The sequence below is a fragment of the Furipterus horrens genome, unplaced genomic scaffold (genome assembly GCF_987537825.1).
Source record: "Furipterus horrens unplaced genomic scaffold, mFurHor1.1.pri manual_scaffold_7, whole genome shotgun sequence".
NCBI classification, from domain to species: domain Eukaryota; kingdom Metazoa; phylum Chordata; class Mammalia; order Chiroptera; family Furipteridae; genus Furipterus; species Furipterus horrens.
The window spans coordinates 17,953,831-17,971,034 of record NW_028327177.1 but is presented as its reverse complement, the minus strand read 5'-3'; the positions used below and the strand labels follow the sequence as shown (position 1 = coordinate 17,971,034).

Here is a 17,204-nt window from a genome sequence, read left to right as displayed (position 1 = left end):
AAAAAATTCATTTCTGGGGATCTTTACCTCTTTCTAATTTTCCAATATTAGCACTTATAATTATCTCTCACTTAAACAGCTCTCTTGTATAAAAGTTTACTAGATTTTTGTTACATTGAAAACTAGAAAAATTAGTACACACTTGGAAATTCGAGAAAAGTGGATGTCCACCACTTTGGAGGCTCATGTTAGTTATAGAAAGTCCGTGTAGTACTTGTTATTACCTTTTCTGTAGGAAAGAAGAATGTAACAAGACTTTTCTTCTGGTTAGACCAATAAAATAATGTTTAAATCTGACCTTTTCAAACAAGATTACACTTGGGCATTACGAAACCACTGCCTCGCTGATAAGGGTTATTATATTTCTTTCACCTTAAGCTGTTTTTCTTAAAAATATAACTACAGATTTCTTCTTGGATTTTCCAATAACAGTCAGTACACTTAATGTAATAAAAGGATGAATAAGCCTGTAAGAACAGATGATTTTAGTGTTTGTTTTAGCCCTACGCACATACAATAGGCAAGAAGTATACTCTGCTGATAAATGTCTGGTATAGTTTTACTGGGAATAATTTTCTTTACAATATCTAATGTACTGAAAACTGCATTAAATGCTTTCTTTTATAAAAAACAACAAACACTTATATTATGCATTCAAACACATATAATTTTCCAAGAAATGACTGTGAAAGGTGGGGATATTCTTATTTCAAGTAATACTACAATTATACTCATAATATGCTTGAAATTGCCCTACAAGTCATTTTTAGTCAAACAATTAGGGTGATGATGCTTCTGCTGTTTCTACTGATGATAATAATAACAGCTAACATTTTATATAATTATTCATCTGGCAGACACACTACAAAGTGCTTTATGCATATCAACTAATTTTTATAACTGATAGCATTGTTTAATCAAGTACAGTATACTGACACATTTTTTTAAAATTTTCTCACCTAATTTCATTCTCAAAGAATTTTAGCCTTTTCTCAAAATAAAAAATCTATTATGTGAATTTTCAAATTTGAAGACAACTAAGTCTGGAGAACATAGTGAAATTATCATAGATCTTAGAAGCAACAATAACAAAAAAGAATCTCTAAGGTTTGACTACTGTCTACGTGATCTTGGGCTCATTACTTCTTTGAAAGTGCTGGAGTTAGCTCATATAAAACCTCAGGGGCGAATTAGACAAATAAGTCCCTTTCTCTGGGTGGTGCCACACCAGCTCCAGCTTGCCACCTGGCCTGATGTCCTTATGCAAGGCCTGCCTGCATAATTTGTCCCAGATCTTTGTTTCTTATTTGGTAAAACAGAGGTAATGATATATTCAGTTGGCCAAAAAGTCTCTTCAGTTTTTCCATAAAATAAAAGACAGATTTTTTTTTCCATTTTCATCAATAAATTCATTGATTTGGATATTTTGCTATCTCCCACTATTGGCTTACAATGGGTAGAGGCCAGGGGTGCTGCTAAACATCTTCCAATGCATAAGACAGCCCCACAGTGAAGAATTATTTGGCCAAAATGTCAATAGTACCTAGAAACTTCTCAAACCACTTTTGACACATTTGGTCAGTCACAGCACCTTCTCCATACACCGCAGACATCTTTTTGCGTGTGTTTCAGTTGCATTTTTACCTTTCTTGAAATAATAAAGTATAACACACTGAAAGTATTGCATATTTTTTCCATCTTCAATATTAATGTCTACACAAAATTTCACCCATTTTGATGAATTTTTTCAATGCATGCATATATGACAGCTGTCACAATACAATCTCACAAAAGTGGTTAAAATAAAGTTAGGGACAACTAAGCACTATAGAGCCATCACATGGTAAGAACCAAAGAAACTTCTTGGCCAACCCAGTAATTGATGGGATATTGTTGAGTATTACATGAAAAAAATGCATCTGCAAATATTTTATAAATTATGACATATCTATGAATGTGTAATATTTAATTATTCTTTTAACATTTATGGGGCACCTATAATATAGTAAACTCAGAGGATGCAGAAATAAAAAGCCACAGATGCAATCTTCAGAAAGCTGTAGATGATAAAGCCAGTGAAACATAAAATAACTCAAAATCTGCTCTCTAGCTTTTATACAGTACATGAAATATTTATATATCTGTATCTTCATATTTACACAGATACAAGCTACTATTTAAAGTTATCCAAAAGTAATAGAGAGTACTAATTTTTGCTTCTTGCTGGTCACTTTGAATCTGTCACGAACTAGAAGGTCTGGTGTGATATTGAGAGTATTTAATAGCAGTTGGTTGACACTAGAAACTGAATTGTGAATGTCAGCCACAGAAGTATCCGGGAAGTGCCCTACTATGCCAGCTATTAGCGATCTGTTATATTATAGGACAATCCAGTGGGTCCTGAAAGAGATGGGCAATTCAGGGGTCAGAAGGCAGTGCCAGTACTCTGGGTCTAGAGGAAGTGGCTATATACTATTCAGTTCTATTTCGATATTTTAATGATCTCTGCAGCCATAACGGACTAACATAGTTTTATACCACATAGTTATCTCATCTTCATTCTAACATAAAATGACTTGAATCTTTCAAGACTCAAGTCAGATGTCAGGGTCAGGTATTCTGGAAGCTTTCCTGGACCATGCATTCTCTTTCACTCCCTACATGAGCTCATAATTTATTAATTTTAATACTTTATACTTTTTCTTTTAATACAATATTCATTCATCTTTTCACATCCTATACAGGAAACTCTGAATTCAGGGAAGGTGTACTAGCATAGTCTAGCACAGTATCTGGTACAGAGTAAATGCTCAATAGTATTTTTATTGAACAAAGTTGGATATATGGGCAAAAGAACAAATAAATAAATATGCTATAATAGACCTCTAATGGAGGTTTTAATTTTAAAATTATTTTAATGTCATTAAACAGCATTAGCAATTTGCCTGGCTCATTCATAATTTTGGGTAATTAACAAAAGGTCAGGCTAAATAATGAGACAGGTATTGTCAGATGAAACTAATTCTATTATATCTTACAGGATCATTTTCCAAAACATGTCCTGAGATATAAGGAGTTCCAAAATAAATCGAAAGGCTTTACTGCTTAAATAAAGTAATTCAGCTTAAATTTGTTCAACTCCGTGTTTCTCAAGCTTTTTTGGCCACAAATGTGACTCCTGTGTAACCACTCAACATCCTATAACTGTAAACAAGTAAAACCCCAAGACAGCATCTTTGTGATCTGAATAAACTTCCTAAATTGCCTTTTGCTATTTCTGGATACTTTTGAATTTAAAATGAACTATCTAGGGATTTGAATTTCATTTAATGATGCGATTTTCAAATAGCATGACAAGATTGCCTATAAAATAAACGTTAAGTATGGCCACAAGGCCTAATTCCTCAGACCCCATTTTTTCATATCAACATGGAGGAATCAATCAGATACAATGTGTTTGACTGCTTGTACTTGCTATGCTTGACGGAAGCTCTTTTTAGGTCATTTTGTGCAATCACCGAATCATTAATAAAAAACAAATTACTCGTTGAATATATTTGTAATGTCAAAGAATTTATAAAATGGAATTTTGTTTATTATATTCCAACTTTTGTTATGTGCTTATCTTTAGATGATGTAATAAAATTGTCCTCTCTAGACATAGTAAATGTGAGCATTAAGGCTTATATGAGAAAAACCATTATATATATTTGTATGCAAATGAATACTAAATGGAACACTATTGAATCACCATGAAGTACCACAATAAAAAATGCAAATTTTGTAATATACCAAATATACTTTAAACACATAAATTAATAAAATTATAGACTAAAAAGCATTATTCATGAATTCATTAATTATAATAATTTAAAATATTTCAAAGAAACATTAACTAAAAAAAAAAAGCCAATCCAAAGTCTTTAGGATAAATATATGTATATTTAAAAAAAAACAAATTGCACCTATAAATGCAGCTTGAGTATTATTAAATGAATGCATAATATATTTTGGCTTATTTAGGAAAAATAATACTGTATATATATTTCCCTGAGATCAATTTCTCACTGACAAATAGATGAACTGTTTGAAAATGTTAAATATTTGTATTTCCCATTCCTATTAATTTTGCTTTTGTGGACTTTCCTCATTCTTTGAGTACCTTGGAATACTCTGATTTGGGAGAATACAACTGTGTACAACTTTGAGTGAAAATTACATTTTTAAAGTCCATACACAGATATTAGTCTTGAGAGTCATGCTATGGTGAGAGAGATTATGGAATATGAATCTCAAAGAGTTCCTTTTTCAGCTCAAGAGACAAGTCTGGAAGCCTCAGTTCATTGACCTTTAAAAAAGCCATGACTAGTGAAAGCTCACGACATGACAAAAGAAAAGCTCTCCCACAATCCAATAGGAGCAAAAAACCTAAGCTGTCCCATTGTGTAAAAGCTCTAACGGAAGATGAATTAAGGAAGAGTACAACCATTATGAAGAGCTGTTAAACTCCAATTGCTAAAGAAATAATCCTGAAATCTTATAGTATTGACTTATGGAAAATGAAAGCCTCATAAAGACACACCTGCATTTCGCAGAGCACCAGGGTAGTATGTGCCCAGCAAGCGGGCAGACTTGACATTTTGTTGAACAATGAGTGCTGGACGGCAGAGAGGCTTTGCTCAGTGAGTTACAGAGCTAGGATCCTGCCACAGGGCTATCATGGTAACAGAAAAAGAAAATGTATAGTAGAAAACATGCATGGCTTAAAGAGTTGTAGCTGAAGTGGAGATGGAAGACCCAGCAGAAAGTGTCACAGAGTAAGCAGAGTAGGAACAGTGGAAAACCGACCGTGGGAAAAGAGCATACCACATGTTCCCTTGTGGACACCAGCAGTGAATGTCTGCAGGGTTTTCAGTTACCAGGAAGTGACAGCTCCACTAAAACCAGCTAATATTTATAAGTAAGAAAAAGGGCTTATATTTGGACTAGTTGGTTTCATCCTATAACTCTTAGGGCGCATAGGGTATCACTTGCATCCAGAGCTTTTTCAAAAAAGGAAGAAGGCAGTGATCTAAACCTTCAAAGTCTGAGCACCTACCCCAAGATTGCTGAGCTAGTGTAAAAGAGACTTTATCCTAGAAGAGGTTGGAAAGTTTTTTTTTAATTACATTATCAGCAGGAATGTTTGGGCCAAATTAAAATGTTGCTCTATAGCAATTTTTTTTTTCAGTTTTCCAGTTAAGTGAAATATTTTAAACTTACTATATGTTTTAGAAAATAGTCTATATTACAACTGCATATTTGATAGATATCTCCTATTCACAGTATTTGCTCTATTTGAAGATAGTAATCTAAATCAAAATAATTTTACTAAATATTTCTAGATTCTTACAAATTCCAAGTTATGGTAACATGAGGTTAATATAATGTGCCCTTCACTGTATAAAGTATATCAATAGAAGGCTTTTATATGTGTGTGCATATATATGTGTATGTGTGTGTGTGTGTGTGTGTGTAGTATGGATTAAACACTGAGTTCAGAAAGAATACTTAACAAACATTAAAGAATTTTTAAAGAAACAAAACACTGACTTAAGAAACAGCACCTAGAAAAATGAGCATTAAACATGTTTTAATTTATTTTCTGTTTTTATAAGATTTTATTTAATTTTAGAGAGAGGGAAAGGGAAGGAGAAAGAAAGTGAAAGAAACACCTATGGGTGGTTTCCTCTTGCATACCCCCAACCGGCCTATAACTCAAGAATGTGCCCTGACTGGGAACCGAACCAGCCACCCTTTGGTTTGTAGGCCAGCACTTGATCCACTGAGCCACACCAGCCAGGGCAAAACCTTCAAAAAAAATAATAAAATTGTGATATTTTTACTTTTATACTATCAGGCAGAGTCACTCTCCTATCAGAGAATATTGACTCAATTCTTTAAAAAATAATGAAAATTGTCTAACAGAATCTCCATCTATTCCTGAATATGCTAATTTCCACGATTGTTTCTTAAGCACATACATTCTTTTATTTTACACTTTGCTCAAAAACATATTATCATCTGATTTTAAGCAATCCTGTTTATCAAAATCTGAATTTAATGTTCCCAAGTATAACTTTTTCTCATGAATGATGTCCATTACTCACGGGTAGTCACAGTGTTAATATATAACATTAACTCAATCAGAATAAAAAGGACTATAAAACAGGTGAGATAAAGGAAATAACAGTATTCCTAATATTCTACTTTATTTCTACAATTTCATTTCATATATGTATATAGATTGTATATATATGTATATATACAGTATGTATATTGTATATACACACACATATATAATCTGTACAATTGTATTCCAACTCTAAATATAATCACATGGCTTTATTTTTAATTCATAAATGTTAAAATATATAGCAAGGTAAAGTATTTTACTATAACTTATGTTCATCTAGAGTGAAGCAAGTTAATCACTAGCATTTGATTATCAGGTTGCGTTTTGTAGTGGAATTTCTATTTCAGGGTAATTTGAAATTTAATGACAGTTAGCCAGTTTACTGTAAAACATACCCACAATTTATGAACAGAACTTTGAGCTGGAAGATTTACAAACTGGAAAATAAATATTAAAGATAAAAATGAAAAGTTAAGCATAGTTATCTATGGAAGAATTTAATTCAATCATTATTATCAATTAATGTGGTAAAAGTCCTTAAATTTTATATTGGCATGACTATGAAATATATACTTGCATCACAGAAAAAAAATGCTATCAGGAGTTTTTAATGGCTATTTTGGACAGACCGATGTTTATTTAGAAAAACCATTTGACTACTAAATATGTTATTTTCTTTATCTCTGATGGCTGTGTCAACAATGTACTAATTAAGACAATAAATCCCAAAGACTAGACAGATTCATAAAGCAAAAGGTAAAGAGCAGTTTCTTACTTTTAACCCCTCAATAATAAAATGAAATAAAAGCTGATTTCAGGTAAAAGTAATGATTTTGAATTTAGAGAGATTTGAAGAAAAATTATAATTTTACTAAAATCAAAAGAAAATAAAACAAAGGACAAGACTAGAAATTATTCTAAAACACAAAAGATCAATGAAATTCAACTTTCTATTCTCTCAAAATTCAGTAAATGAAAATAACTGAATTTTGCAGTTTGTCTATATATGAAAAGTAGATTATTTTGAGAAAAGGATTGAGTTTATGAATTTCCCCACATCGTGTATTCATTTAAAATTAAATAACACTTACAATAATGTGGGGAAAATAATATTAGATAAGACTTCCTGAAGGGTGCTTACAAAGCCCTGTCCTCTGTCTTTACCAAAAAGCCTATTAGCACATGTTCAATATTCTCATGAAAATGAATGACACCTATGCTGTTGGAACCAAAGTTTGGATCTTCACTTATTGTGTCGTTCTGTGATCTCCAACCTTGAAATCATGCACCTGACTCAACTGATAGTTACCAAATTAAAGGAGGGGTTTTATGATTAGAATGGTGGATAGGATTCCCAGTCCTTTATTAACAATGGCTAAATAAAAGTAGAGCAAGAAAAACCGATGGCGTGCTCTATTTTAAAACGGGGACTAATGTATGATTTTAAAAAAATTGTTTATAGAAAGGAAACTGCTTCTCAGTTTTACTTACAAAAATGAATTCTACTTTAAAATTAGGTTTTAAGGAAAAGTGTTTTTTTTTTCCTCCCCCTGGAGAAACATTGTTTTCCCTTTTTAATAATTTTTTGAATTCAAATTTTATGTCTGATGACAATTTTTAAATGATTTGTACTCATGGTCAGGTGTTTCTCACCATTCCTACGGTTGATTATCTCTTTCCACTGAAACATCTTCATTGACTACATTGACTTTTACTACAAGAAATCTTATTACCTTTTGATTTACACAACAACAAAGTGTCTGGTTATTGTGACTTAACTGATGCTCAGACAACTCAAACAGCAATTGGAAACCTCATAATTTAACCCTCATTATCTGACTCTAAATCCTACTTTTTCTTAATATGCTATTCTGCATCCCTAATAATCTGATTATCTTTGTTCAGTGACTGTGCACATACATTTCTCAAAATATTTACAAGTGTAAAAAATGTAGTTAAAACCCTCAAATGTCAAGGGCCTCTGTATAACTGAGGTTAATGGCAGTGCATTTTCAATACAATTTGAAAAATTGGTCCATTAAATATGTTTTCTTACCAAAAAGATACACAGGAGATAACAAAATCATGATAACCTCTATGAGAACTTATATAAAATATTTTATTCTTAAGTTAAAATAGACTGTATTAATATTGATGCATCTGTTAAATTAAAAATAAATGTATATAAAACACGAAATGCATAAGAAGAAACACATGAACAATATTATGTAAGAAAAGAAAAATATCAAAATGTGTTAAAAGCTATAAGGGTTTAGAAGTCTTAATCTATAATATAGAATAGTCATTGACTTAGATATTTCGAATTGATTAAATGCTACAAATTCCTAAACTTACATGCCAAAGACAACTTTGTGAATATCTACAGCTATAGCATCTTTGATTGCACATTAAAAAAAGGTTAAATGTATAACTTAAAATGAAAACTACTGTAATAAAATTTTGTACTTGACTAATTGAGCCTTATGGATAAAAATAATACTTCTAATAATCTAGAAGTAAAACTTTCTGTATTAGAAAATTCTGTGTCATCTGAAAATCTTCCAATTTGGAAATTAAGAAAACATAATAAAATATTGACAGTAATGGAAAAGAAATGAATTATAGGTTTATAATAAAGATCAAGTGACAACACTATGTAGATTTCAACAAATAAAAAACTTCCAAACACCACAGTAAAGCAAAAGTTATATTATTTAAGTATGAAATAGCACAATTCAAGTTCTCATTAGAAGAGGTTTAATGGAACTTGAATGTAGGAACATTATTGAAAACAAAGCTAAAATAGTAAAATGATGTTGAAATGATTTGCATTAGGAAGAGCTGAAAATTAAAGAGGAAACATTTTAAAAGCATAGAAGAGACAATAGAGGTTTAAAAGAAGAGATTTCCAGTATAAATAAACTGAGTGTAGTGGCGGGGAGGTGCTTTTGTTCATTTTTGATAGGAACAGACATATTGAATCGGGGATCTGGGAGAAGACAAGCATTTTCCATATCAAGGGAATTTTATTTAAATCAATACTTTCCTTAGTACTTTTGAGTTACAACAGAACTACAATATTAGTGTATTCTCCTGAACCTTTACTTAATCCCATTTATATTTTAAAATCTAAACTAATAAAGAAGAAACCCTATAACACAACTTGATGAAAGCTCTACAGCTCTACTGGGGAAAGCAATTTGCTGTATCTATGTGATTGTACCCTATCAGTTATGAGATTAACTCTAAAAACAGCTAATGGCATTTAGGAACTCAGTAGTGTTCAGTTCATTTTTGTGGTATTTTATAAGACCATAGGTTAAACAAAAATGCTTCGAGGAAAATAATCAGTTTTTGGCAATCTGAGCTCCATTAAAACAATAAATATTTAAAATATTTTAAATGATAATAATTAATTAAATGTTGAGTTGTAATAAACTGTTACATCGAGATGGCTATGACAGTTGTATATTATACACCACAAACTTTCTATCTTGAATTAGTTTTAATTCAGATACAATTGAAATGAAAAGGTAGCATGGGATAATCTCAAAAGCATGATGACCCCTTCATGCTAGGGCATGTGTATCAACATGTCAGAATTATGATTTTTTCAGCTATTTAAGTTTGCTTATTACAGTCTTTCCATCCAAATTTACTTGACTGTAGTTTTAAGAATTGCTTCTCCAACTGAATTTATGTTGTTTAGTTAAAATATAAATGGGAGATTATGTAATTAGAAAATCAAGTCTGAATCAAAAGTTTTAAAAGGGTACAATGCAAAGGTGTATTTATATATAATAAAATTTTTCCTTGATCTTATTACAAAATGATAGCTTCCATATTTTTAGGCTACTCTATTTCCTCTGTGTAATGTAGATATAGATTATGAGATTATATTCAAAATTTCTGTATAGTGTAGAGATAGATTATAAGATTATATTTGAAGTCATCATATTTTAAGTTCTATTTCCTGCTGAAAATAGAAATAATTCCTATCCCATAAAAAATTCTTTCTGTTTTACCACAGTGAACTCATTGATGTGCTATTTTTCAGACAGGCAATGCTAGAAAATAAAACTGAATCATGAAAGTACTCTAAAAGTCGATTTAAGATCAGCAAGTAGGATACCGAAAATAATAATTAAATACACAAATTCACTGGCAGCTTTGCACTATGTTCTTGTAATTCAAAATAACCTTAGCTTCAGATGCCAGTTTCATGAAACCACACTGCATAAAGCAAGTGAATTACCATTTTATTTTTGAGAGAGGTTTATTTTTCCTCCAGAAAAATATATTTATATATAAATGGAAACATTAAATTTTTATTTAAATATAAAATTAGTGCTATTTTATTTATATTAAGATAAAGAAGAGGAGCCACCTGACTTAAAATTCTATGACCACATGAGCCAACGATGGTAAGTGTTTTGAATGTCTACCATGCCACCTGCCTTACTTAACTCAGGGCAGAGGGGAATCAGAGCCATAAATTCTTGTGGCTGAAAAACTCAAGGGAAGGGGTCAACCCAGAGAAAAAGAGGCTCCACAACAATTATTTCTTTTCAATTAAAAAAATCCTCTGATTTTTGAAGTACACAAGCATTTTAGAAACTGAAATTGGAAACTCAAAATGTTCAGATTTAAAAGTGACACTAGGTTAAAATGGTAAGATTCAAATTACTATAGTTTTGACAGTTATTTTTAATAATATATAATAAAAATTTCTATGAATATTTAATTTTTAATTTAAAAACAGTAGTGTTCTATGATAAGGAATATATTCTGAAGAATGTTAATAAAATACATAGCTTTAAGAGCACATACATTTGCATTCATATTTCTATTTGAATTAACTACAGTAGAAATATAAATTATAGATTTTTCTACAGTCTATTTTGTATAAAACCTTTACTTTCAAGTTACTTTCTCAGTGAATTTTACTACAGCGATAGCAAATACGCTATTATAAATGTCAAGATACCATCACATTAATCTGTTCCTATTATTGTGAGAGATCTTATGGATAGGACGCTAAAGAGAGCATGCTGGTCCTAAAGATATAAATTGACTGTTAAGATTTGTATATCAGACCTAGTATGTGGTCTAATGCCATTTTAGGTATTACCTAGAAGCTGGCTAAAGTCACCAAATTAAGTTTTCAAAGCACTTAATGGCTAAAGACTATTAAAAAAAGAAATCATTAAAAGAAAACAAACAGATAAATGGAAAAATGTAACTGTGGTAAAGTTCACTATTCCCTGAATGGTAGCTGATACACTACTGAGAATAAAATGAATTATTTATATATAGTCTGAGGATAAAGTACACTAAAACCATATAATAATATTAAACACTCTAGAAGCTACAGTTTCATTAGTACTCCATCTTCACAATAATCTTGTTATAAACAGAGTGTTTCCAAGTTAATACATAAAATAATATATCCCACTTACTCAAAATTATGCCTACCAGTAAAAATGGTATATAAGAGACTTAAAAAGGTTAATTAAGGTAGCAACAGCAGACACACTGTATAGAAAAATTAATTTAAATTGATGAAGAGACTATTTACAACTGCAGGTTTTCTACAGTGTTGGTGATGCAGCTTAAGGTAGCATGTCCAATTGCTGAAGCACTTTATGAAAATAAAATATATATCCGTTACAGAGTACCTTTCAGAGATCATAATATTCTTTATCCTGATCAGGTGCTGTAAAAATCAACTAACTTTTACACTGCAGTTTAGTTATGGTAACAATATTACCCTAGCAAGAGGATGACCATTTTTGCTTATTCAAATGAACATTCACTAATGCTAAAGATATTTTTCTTCTATCACAAAATGCAGTTGTGTATCCCAAAATCATTTTACACATCAAAAGAGGCAGAAGTATTCATTAAATATACCTTGATATGGAGCATTAAATCCACGGTATCTGTGATTGCTGTCTGTGACAAAATGCAGTCTGAGCCAGTTTTTGTTGCTGATAATTGGTGGTGGTATATTCATTCCAGATAACCTGAATTATGGAAGACGACAACAACAAAAAAAGAATTTAAAGGGATTTTTAGTGGTAAACGTTTTCACTGAATTGGGGCCCCCTAAAATTTTTCTACCTGTATATTACAATATTCATGACTTTGCATTATTAACTTTGTAATCACAAATGAAATAGTTTATGCATAGAAAAGTCAATAATAGAATCATTTAATTTCAAACACATTTTGCTCCAATTAGGTTGTATATATTAATAAAATCAACAAACTGCATATAATTTTTATTCATTCACATTTATTGCATAGATAATAATAAACATAATGGAAGCTGAACTAATGGTGCATGTTATTGTGTTCCCTATGCATTTATTCATACAGTATAGTTACAAAACAGAAAGACTTCAAGGCAATACATACACTTTTTCCACCTAATATATTTTCTGTATTTCACATTTGATGGCAAATTTCACAATTTCATTTCCCAGGACAGAACTATTTTAATGTAATTTCACAATACTATAAGTTTTCACAATTAACTTTCTTTATAAAATTTATATAATTCACTAAAGGTCTTCAATTGAGAGAAAACATTGTATTTTGGACATACAAGGTCTGCCCAGAAGGTATCCAGCCATGTTATATGAAAAAAGAGATATTTATTGAAGAAGCTACAAGATACAAGTAACATTGTACACAGCACAACGACGCCTCAGTCCCCCTCAAAGTAGGCACCTTGGGACCTCACACAGTTCTCCTAACTGCCATCAGCTGCCCCATTGTATTTTCCTGAATCTCACTGATGATCTGAAATCTCTTCCCTTTCAAAGGTAATTTTAATTTGGGGAAAAGCCTGAAGTCACAGGGCACCAAATCTGGGCTGCAATGGGGCTGAGTCACCTGGATGCTTTGATGTTTTGCCAGAAACTCTGCACAAGGCTTGATGCACGAGTGGGCACATTATCATGATGAAAGTGCCGAGCACCAGTTGCCCATAGCTATTCACGCGTGCACTTTCCAGTGCGCTCTCCTCAGCTGCCAGATTACACTGATGTTGCACAAAATGTTCTTGTTATATGAACAATGGTTGGACTTTTTCCAGACAGACCTCCTATATTTAGTTTCTACATAGCTAGTCACAAAAAGTAAGTAAGCATTTTATAATCTTCTTAAAGCAATATCTTGAAACTATGCCCCAGATATTTCTAGGTGTGTTATAAAACCAAGGTAAATATTCTCAAAAGAAATAATATTTCAGAGTTACGGAGAATTTTAGACTAAGTTTTTCTTATAACCAGTGTATGATGTATCTTTACCATTCTTCAAAGCTTAACACTTTTTTCTTCATCAGAAGACAAAATAGACAGTGTGTAGAAGGGTGTGTGTGTGTGTGTGTATGGTGATTACAACTCTTCTTCCAGTCAATCTAGGGAACCAGTAGAGGGACATTGGAATATTGGTCATTGTGCAGCTATATCTAGTAGTGAGGTGTAGAGATGGTGATAAGTGAAAGCATCCTTTATCCAACACCCTCTTCCCCTCCTCCCAGAAAAAAAAAAAAAAAAAAAGAAAAAAACCTTAGCTAGGATGTTGGGAGCTAAGCACCACGTACAGGGACTGACCACCAGTAAAGTCATGGAACTCTGCATTCACCTTTACTGTATCATTGTGCCTATGGGTGTAAATAATGGGTTTGTCAATATTATTTATGTAATCCAATTTTCTTGGCTTTTAATATGAACCAGTTGGGGTTTATCCCATACATTTCTCATTTCTCTTCCTGCTTTGGAATGTATCTTTACCATTTCTCTATCAATGTCCTATTTTCTCTTTTTAAAGTAGTGTTTCTCTTTATTGGTCTAGCTGGCTGGTTTTTCATATCAGAAAATATCCATGTTATGTTTATTGTGTTTACTTGTGCTTGGTTTGATTCAAATAGCAACTTAATGAAGAAAATATTTGGATTTGATATAATTTAATTTTCAATAGAGTAGCATGTTTAATACCAGATTTTGATTTATAATTTGGTTCTCTTCAATTCCCTAATTTGATAAGCATAAGTACCCATTCAGAAAAGTTTAAATCATTTTTGACAGGCTGTATACATTTCTAAATGTCGTCGTCGTCGTCGGCAGCCGTCCGTCTCGAGAGACGATGGTGTAGCTTCCTAAGAGTCTATCTGCACCGCTGAGAATGGCTGTGCAGTCCGACTCGGGAGTGACACGGTATCTGTCTCCTCCCGTGTTGAATCGACATCTTGCGATGACGCTGGAGTGTCCTCTCCAGTGAAGCTGAAGCTACAGAGCCTGGGCAGGGTGATATGGAGGGTCTGCTGTTGCCCATGCAGCAGACCCCCCCTCTCTTCGCAGCTGAAGGATCCAAGGGAAAGACAGAGTCAATACAGCTTGGCTTCAGGTGCGCCGCAGGAGTTGCCGGTGTTGACTAGAACGTCAAACCGCCTTAGGGACTCCGGCTCCGGATTTTCTGTCGGGGTTTACTCCCTTAGCCTTTCCCCTGAAGAGGTATGCCGCAAGGCAGCGGAGGTTTTTTGGAGTCAGAGTTTTCCTTCTCTGATGTGCCCTGACTGGAAGATCGAACCAGGGACATTTAGCTCGCAGGTCGACGCTCAATCCACTGAGCCAAACCAGCCAGGGTTATGCTCAGACTAATACTGCATAAATTTAACTTTTATCAATCTACTTAATGATCTACACAATCTACTGCCCATCAAGTCAATTCCAAACCATTTTGTCCCACCTTAAATCCTGAAATAAGGCAGAGTATAAATAAATAATGTAAACTACTTGCTGTCCCACAGCTCCCAGTTGGAAAATCTCAATTCCAAGTAGGGCAATCCTAGCCCAGTCCGCTGCAGCTCAGTGGAATAAGTGTCCCCCTGCCAGCCAAGTAGGAAAATCCTAACTGTCCCCTCCCTCAAATATTTTATAACTCCTTCCTGACTTCCCTTATTTATTGGAAATTATTAAATACTATGCGCGAAGCCATAACTTGGAGAGAAGGTAAACAAAAAGGACATGCTACTATCCTTGAGTTTTCAATTTACTTTACATATCTTTCATTGATAAAGTCTTCCTTCCCTTCCATCTATCATGTCTTATTTATGCTTTTCCAAAAACTTTATTGAGTTCAAATCTAGCTTTACTACTACTTTGACAAGGCTTCTTTGAGCTGCAGTTTCCCAATATTATGTGAACAAAGATAGTGCAGCTAGTATGCAGTGTTATGATAAAGATTAGTGTAATATAAAGCACATAGCAAAAATAGTTGACGTATAATAATTAATAGCAGCTATGGTTGTAATTATATAAATGTATTGAAAGTAATTATTTAATTCTTAGAATATTCTCAGTTCTATGCTCATTATTATGGTATATACAGAAAACTATAGCATGGTCTTAAACTTGGATTACAGTTTAGTTCCAGAGATGAAACTAATGTATGTGAAATAATTAAGGATGGTATATTAGTCTTTAGTTGTTTGAGGAGGTTGATAAGGGCTGTAGTATTTGGAGGATGGTTTATTAAGGAGCTGAACTTGACCAGTTTTTGGAAAAGCATAAATAAGACATTTCTAAATGTAATGAGACTATATTGTGTGGGTGGTTGAAATAAGCCATACTATATTGGTCACCTAGTACTGTTATTAATTAAACACATCTTACACAATATGAGTTTGCTTATGGTTTATGGAGAACATCAGTAATTAATATACTTATCTTTGCACCACCTTTTCACATGTTATCAGAGAAAGTCTTGGAAATAGAAAATTGAAAATATATGCCTCATAGAGTTCATCAAACTAATTTCTTTTTTACTTTATTGTGTTTTTCCCATTACCATTTAGTCCCCTTATACCAACCCTCCCCCAGCAATCACCACACTGTTGTCCACGCCCATGAGTCCTTTTTCCTTGATTTCTCTACTCCCTACTTTTCCACCCCCCTTACCTGTCAGCCTGCTCTCTCTGAGTCTGTCTCTCTTGTCCTTGTTAGTTCCATTTGTTCATTAGATTCCACATTTGAGTGAAATCATATGGTATGTTTCTTACTGACTGGCTTATTTCACTTAGCACAATTTCTCTAAGTCCATCCACACTGTTGCAAAGGATAAAAGTTCCTTCTTTTTCACAGCTGAGTAGTATTCCGTTGTGTAAATGCCCCCTAGTTGTTTTATCCACTCATCTACTGATGGGCTCTTGGAATGCTTCCATATTTTGGCAATTGTAAATAACTCTACAATGAACATAAGGGTGCTTATGTTCTTTTGAATTAGTGTGTTGGGTTCCTTCCGGTATAGTCCCAGAAGTGGGATCACTGGGTAAAAAGGCAGATCCATTTTTAATTTTTTGAGTTATCCCAACACTACTTTCCAGAGTGGCTGCACCAGTCTGCATTCCCACCAACAGTGCAAAACCCCACCTGCACTTGTTGTTTGTTGATTTATTGCTGATAACCTTTTTGACAGGTGTGAGAAATTTCATTGTCATTTTCATTTTCATTTCTTTAATGATTCGTGATGTTGTGCATCTTTTCATATGCCCTTTGGCCAACTGTATGTCCTCTTTGGAGAAGTATCTATGCAGGTCCTTTGCCCATTTTTTTAAGTTGGGTTGTTTGCTTTTTTTTGGTGTTGAGTTTTATAAGTTCTTTATAAATTTTGGATATTAACCCCTTATCAGATGTATCAGTGAATATGTTCAACCTTCTGTGGGTTTTTTTTTTTTTCTCTTTTGTTGATGTTTTCTTTTGCTGTTCAAAAACTTTTTAGTCTGATGTAGTCCTATTTGTTTATTTTTTCTCTTTTGTTCCCCTTGCCTGGGGAGATATATCTGATAAAACATTGCTACTAGTTATGTCTGAGATTTTGCTACCTATGTTTTCTTTTTCTATTTTTATGGTTTTAGGTCTAACATTTAAGTCCTTAATCCATTTTGTATTTATTATTGTGTGTAGTGTAAAAAAGGTGGTCTAGCTTTACTTTTCTGCATTGTATCTGTCCCATTTTCCAA

General features: G+C 32.8%; 1 protein-coding gene across 3 annotated transcripts in view; it reads right to left on the bottom strand.

The window, feature by feature from the left end:
- CSMD3 (CUB and Sushi multiple domains 3) overlaps positions 1-17,204 on the bottom strand; it is a 908,638-nt gene that overhangs the window by 607,517 nt on the left and 283,917 nt on the right. For all 3 annotated transcript variants that reach the window (XM_090283433.1, XM_090283434.1, XM_090283435.1), the window contains exon 6: positions 12,089-12,201. In XM_090283433.1, the coding sequence (XP_090139559.1) occupies positions 12,089-12,201 (113 nt within the window). The remainder of the gene's footprint in view (positions 1-12,088; positions 12,202-17,204) is intronic.